The sequence below is a fragment of the Mustela putorius genome, unplaced genomic scaffold (assembly GCF_011764305.1).
Source record: "Mustela putorius furo isolate JIRA1106 unplaced genomic scaffold, ASM1176430v1.1 tig00000854_pilon_pilon_pilon, whole genome shotgun sequence".
In the NCBI taxonomy this organism is placed as follows: domain Eukaryota; kingdom Metazoa; phylum Chordata; class Mammalia; order Carnivora; family Mustelidae; genus Mustela; species Mustela putorius.
The window spans coordinates 2,551,386-2,557,768 of NW_025421496.1; the positions used below are offsets into that span (position 1 = coordinate 2,551,386).

The 6,383-nt window shown below is 55.6% G+C and overlaps 1 protein-coding gene across 1 annotated transcript; it reads left to right on the forward strand.

The window, feature by feature from the left end:
- Positions 1-471: 471 nt before the first annotated feature.
- LOC123393444 (mucin-5AC-like) lies at positions 472-6,168 on the forward strand. The gene is made up of 3 exons (XM_045085388.1): positions 472-480; positions 1,749-1,850; positions 4,439-6,168. The coding sequence occupies exons 1-3, from the start codon at positions 472-474 to the stop codon at positions 5,531-5,533; spliced, it is 1,206 nt and encodes a 401-aa protein (XP_044941323.1). The 3' UTR covers positions 5,534-6,168.
- Positions 6,169-6,383: the final 215 nt, after the last annotated feature.

The window sequence follows — 6,383 nt, forward strand, 5'->3', positions numbered from 1 at the left end:
ACATTTGCTCCACCAACAGAGCTCTAAAACTAATTCTGTAGCATATGAATCATGTCCACAGCTATTTCAAATACAAGAAATAAAAATATATACAAAACTTTAAAATGTATACACATTGTTTTGAACTGATCAGTATGATTCTTGGTTCTGAAACTTTTGCATGTCATATTCGTAATGTGCAACATCAGCCGCATGAGAGTGAAACACTTCAGTGAAGTAAGTTGAAGGGCTGCCTGGGTGGCTCAGCCAGTTAGGCGTCTACCTTCAGCTCACCTCATAATCCCCAGGTCCTGGGATGGAGCCCCGCCATGGGCTCTCTGCTCAGTGCAAGGCTGCTTCTCCCCCTGCCTGCTGCTCCCCCTGCTTGTGCGTGCTCGCTCGCTCGCTCTCTCTCGCTGACATGTAAATAAATAAAATCTGAAAAAGAAAATGAAGTAAGCCAAAGAAAAGAGACTCAAACTAGGTAGAGCCATGCGTAAGGTAAGATTGTTTTGAAATCTTTCTCAGCGTGCGGAAGCTTCCAGCTCCTAGACAGTAATACACGTTGCCCTTGCCACACTCCCAAGAGTAGGTCTCCCCTCTTGTGCATAAGAACGTCTAGAATTACATGTATGTGCCAACGATGTCGAGGGAACCTGGCTGGCATACTCCCAATGACCAAACTGTATTGATCTGACTTTAGTCCATCACACTGCTCCGCTATTAACTTGAATAAATGATGGATTTGCTTTCTAGACATGAACCAGCTTCTCATCTCTATGGAATCATCCACCGGTGCATTCCGTTCAGGTGGATAACAATTTATCTAGACTATAATCTTTATATATTTACATAACATCTTCAAGTACCATCTTACCTATCTGGATCCTTCAAAGTAGACCAAAGAGCAAACCTGAAGGGTCTGCAAGGCTGAATTACGACTGTGGGATGGTACAAGGCTCGCAACTGATGGTCCGTGACTCCCGTCTTCTGAGATCAGAATCCAGTGTGGTCCTTGAAAAAAGAAGACTTCATATTGGGCAGTGGCTGTGCTCACTGTGAGTACAGCAGCACCGTTCTCAGTACCCTAAGAGCTACAAAAAGTAAAAAATAAAAATTTAAAAAGCGCTCACACACACTCCAGAGTAAGAGCTCTGGCATCACTCGGGCTGGGCTGGGTTCGAATGCCGACTAAGGCACTACCGTCTGTGTGACCCCTGCCAATTCCCAAAAAGAAAGAGCGAGCTTACCTGCCGGAAAGGGAGGCCACGCAATACAGACAGCATCTAGTCAGGTCAGGGTTAGGAGTCTGGCTCAGAAACCACCTCTGCGGCTTGCCAGGTGACTCTGGTGGCCTGGCTCCAGGCCTCACAGGGAAGCAGGGAAGTTGCCTCGAGCAGCAGGCCACCCCTCGCAGCGCTAGGGGGCTCCCGTGCTCGCTTGTTTGGCGGGCTCAGGGGAGGGCTGGCAACTCAGGGCGGCTGGGGCGGAGGACCGCAGCAGTCCCACAGAGCTCCCCACAATATGGCTGCCCGGAGGCGGCCATATTGGGGCCAAACAACTCAGCCAGGTCAGAAGGAAGTCCCAGGCCCTGGAGGCTGGTGGGCGGGGCCTTCCAGGCCCTGGAGGCTGGTGGGCGGGGCTCTGAGGCCTCCTCCTTTGCCCTCTGGCATACGCACTTCCCAACATTGGGCCTGCTCCTCCCTTCTCTGTGACATGCTCCAGGCATATATCACAAGCACCAGGCTGGGGTGCTCAGTGCCTGCTAGACCTCGAGAAGAGTTAGGACCTCCGGAGGAGCTCTCCGAGTTTCATACTCTTGTCTCGCGATCGTTTGGCACACTGCAAGCGCTACATGGGCAATCTGCTTAGTAAGTTTCGTCCCCTGCCCCCCCGCCGCCCAACCCTGCCAGGCCGATGTCGCCCGCTGGTCTCTCCTGCCTGCTCAGCCTCCCATCCTGTCCGGCACCACCCGGCTGCTCCGGCTGCTCCGGCTGCTCCCACACCTTCCCACTGCCCTGGGCACAGGCCATTCCACCGGCATCGTAGGCCTTTACCAGCTAGCTTTCATGTGGAGCCAAAGAGACGGTATCCGCTCCCTCAGGCCGTGTGTTCCCCTGTGGGCCTCCTCCCCTCGGTGAACTGGAGGGACCCTCCGAAAACACCTGTACGGTCTGCTTGTACCTCCATCATGTTCAGACCCTCGAGAACTCTGAGGATCCCTCCACCCCGGCAGAAATTCACTGTCCTGCCTTCCCAACCCCAGCAGACAGTCGAGGCTGTGAAGCCGAAACCATCCAGTTACCTCCCCCGTTCCTGCCCAAAGCCGTTGGGGGAGAAGGTCCCAGAAGTGCCCAGAGAAGGGAAGGATGATTTGGGAGACACCAGAGGGCCGGATGATGGGAACAGGGCCCCCCACAGCACTGGGGATATACTGTTGACATCCAGGCCCCTGGAGACCGGTGGACTGCTCAGTTCCCACCAAGGCAGCCCTGCACCTGGGGACCCCATCTCCCAGTCCCTCAGGAGACAGCTTGGGGGCAAACACTCAGACACCTCGGGGGAGCTCCCCCTCGCCCCCAGCAGAAAGACCTGCTGTCACTTCAGAGGGCCCAGCTGGTGACGTTGCTCCTCTTCGGAAGCCTGCTCCAGAGGTAGCAGTGCTCTCCGACCCAACCCCAGGCTGCCCCTTGCTGCAGGAGACATCAACACACAAAGTGGGGGCTGAAAACCATCGGCCTAGCCAGAGCACACCAGACCTCTTGAGGAAGGTCACAGAGGCGCATAAGCCTCGAGGCAAGCCATCCGAGCACCCCTTGCCACCAGTATCTGCCACCAGTAGGCCCCCCAAAAGGAGAATACCCATGCCACTTTCTGTGCCTCTGCCATCAGCAATGCCATTCCAGTGGGGCAGAGGAGAGTTGCCCCCACCTCCCAAGCTTCCTTGCATAGCTTTGGGCAGAAACCTGGGCATTCTGGACAATACCGAGGGGCAGGGGAAGAAGACCTTGGAGGGCGGAGCAGAGATCCTGGCAGACGACGGGGCCACTCAACCTGCCCCTTCCTCCCCCCTACTTGCCTCCAAGACTACAGACTCCCTGCCCCCGGCCATTCACACATCACAGGTCCCTGGTCCTACCACCGACTTGGCTGACCAATCTGCCAGGCCCCCAATCCCATCTGTCCCTCCACCCTCCCCAACAGAGACTCCTGATCAGGGAACAGCATCTGGAGCTCCAAACTCTCCCACTCTGGCTGTTCCTACTGGCTCTCCTCCCCCTGGGGAAATTCCACTTCAGAAGGAACACCCTCTTCCACCAATCATCGGTACCACACCTACTTCCGACCCCCCGGCTCCTCCTTGTAACACCTCAACCGTCTCATCACAGCTGCCCTCCTGCAAAGGAGAATCCCCAACTCCTATGTGTGTCGATCCCCCCCCTCTTTTCCCACCCACCCCTCTTCCAGTCCCTTCCCCAAAGAGTCCTGGTATTTTTGTGGCGGCATCAGCCACAAAGGCATCAGCCAACTGGACATCTGGCCATACTTCCAACGCTGATGTCACTGACATGGACACGACTCCTGCTCCTCAAGCTATCACGTTCAGATCTCCCCGGGCCCCCGGGGTGAGCTCTCCTTCATTATCCCAGGGCCGTTGCAACAGGACGCTGAAGCGCCCTGGAAGCACTCTGGCCTCTACCATCCCATCAAAATTGATGGCCACCTGCCCCAACATCGCCCCTCAGCCCACACAGGGGACACGTGCTGGGCAACAGCAGACAGCCGTTCTTCCCAGTGCTGGCATTCCCGCTGGCTTTCTGGCGAATTCTGGAACCACCACCGTTCCAGTAGGCAGCACCTCTGCAAACTACAGCTCTACGCCTGAGCCCATGGATACCTCACCTCCCTCACAGGCCATTGTCTTTCGTTCACTGCCAAAGTCCAGGGCAAACCACTTAGCATTCCACAACACACCACCCAGTAGCAGCCACACCACCAGTTTACCTGGCAAGGCAGCCATGACACGCATAGCAATTCCTATCCACTATGCCCCACAAATCCCCTCTCAGCCCGTTTCTGGGAACCCAAATGGGCAGCAGCTTGGTCATTCCTACCCGCTGGGAAAGCCAGTAGCCCCAACACAAGCCACAGGCCCAACTGCCTCTCTCTACTCCCACCATCCCGAGATGGCAGGAAGCAAGCAGGCCTTGTAGCCTCTGCATTTGGCACCACTGTCAAAAAGCAGAAGGCCTTTGGTTCCAAGGCAGGTCTTCTCCCCGGTGCCATATCAACTGCTAGTGCCCGGGCAGTTGCCGCTGGAATACGTAGTGCCAGGCTCAGCGGCTCCCTGCTCACACTTGCCCCTCTAGGCCCCCACGTGTCAACAGGACCTGCAGCCCCCATGGACAGTGGGAGCTTTGGGTCTGGTGTGTCTATGCCAGGCCCCGCTCGCTCACAGGTACCCGGAACATCCCAACTTGGGGCAGGGCTGCAGAGGGCACCCAGCACCACTTCCGCTCCTCCTGTTGGTCAGACAACAACGGCCCTCTCTCAGAACATTCAGGCTGCTGCCGGAGGAGGGGCAAGTACTGTCACCTTAAACCCGGTTACCTGGGTCCAACCAGTCCAAAATGTGGGAGGGGCGGTAGTGGGACACCACAGTACAGTTTCCACTGCTGGAGGTGCTGGTGGGCCCAGTACCCTTCAGTGTGCCCAAGGAACACCTAGACAAAGAAAATCGTCTCCACGTGGAACACCAACGACCAAGGGCAAGCGAAACACGTCTACTTCCAACTCGTGCTTGGAGTCAAACACCAAAAGCCAAGCCGCCCAAAGCAGGGGTGGTCCGATTACGGGACACGACAACACGGCTCCCAACGTCAGAGGCTGCAGTGTGCCCGTTACCCGCAAGGGAGTCCACCGTTCAACGAAACAACGAAAGCCATGGGTAAGGGCTACCACCTCACAAAAGAGGAATTTGACATCGAGCGACGTGCATGCTTCGCCAGGAAATCCGAGCCCTAGGGGCCGACCTGCCGAAAGCACGGGCAGCGCACCTGACCGAAAGGACAACGCTCGCCCCACCATCGCAGCCTCTGGTGTGCCCACGACACAGAAGTGCTCACACACAAGGGGCTCGCCTGGCCACACGACCGCTCTTGTAACTCCAGCCTGTAACACCACCATGTCTACCTGTAACACCAACTCGGTGCTTCAACCCACCACTACTTGTTCCCTCCTTCCGCCAAGCACCTGTGGCACACCTGCCCAGACTGGACAAGCTGCCCTTCCTGCATTCCATCAGGATAACTCTGCCCCACCTGATGCAAACTCTATAGACGACATCGTAGCCATGATGGCGGCCCTTTCTATCAGCAAGCGCCCTCAGAAGACTTGCAGACTACCTGACACTGACACAGGTGGTGCTAGGGGAATCAGCACCACATCTTCTGTGACCGGGAACGCCAAGGGTCCCCCAATCACACAGACCACACGGAGCGCCCCCAACAACAGCACTGATGGTGCAATGGGGGGTAGCGCCAAGACCTTTTAGAAACATACCCTCCGAACACGTAGGCCTGCCCCTAGTCAGAGTCCTCCTCTGACTTTGGAGAAACCAGCCATGTGTTCCAAGGGTCCTGGCCTACTGTTCCTGTGCCCTGGACATAGCCGAGTCACCTTCATAAACTGCCCAGGCCTTCCAAGGAAACTACCAAGTTCCTTTCTTTTGGGAAAGGGACATACAAAGTTCCTACCAAGTTCCTGCACGTTGTTATGTGACAGTAAATGGACTTTGCTGTGCTGTAGGGGGGCTCAGCCCCTTCAACTGAAACTGAACCTGTTTTCAATAGTCAGAAGGAAACACCCTTTGCGGGTGTACCTTTTGCAAGGTGAGGGGCACCTGAGCCCAGATTCGAGAAGTTCCAGATACAGTTCCAGAATAGAAGAAAGCAGCATGTATCCTCAACGGTGCCCCCCGCCCACCCTGCTGGCCACCCCCCGGTTGGCGTTAACTTGGCTGACCAAAGCTCTGAGCCAGTTTTGCCTCCTCCTGCAACCGGCAGGATGCCGTCTGCTGTCTGCTGTCTGCAAAAGTTCCTTTGCCCCATGCCTACTTGCCTCAATGGACACTTACCTTTCCCAAACTGAACATAGACTTCTCTAGCCATAAAACTTTGTTCCTGTTAACCTGCCTTTGCTCATGTGCCTTTTTGTCTCAACAGTGCAGAAACAATTAACCTATGTGAGTGGCGATGGGTTCAGCCAGAATTAAGTCTGTACAATTTTCTGTGTAGCAGGGGCTGGGATGTGGAAGTAGCCAGGCTGCTAGTGCTGACTCCTGAGATCTGCATTTTGACTGGAAGGGGTGACAATCCAGGAGGACATACGGTTCAGAGGCGGGA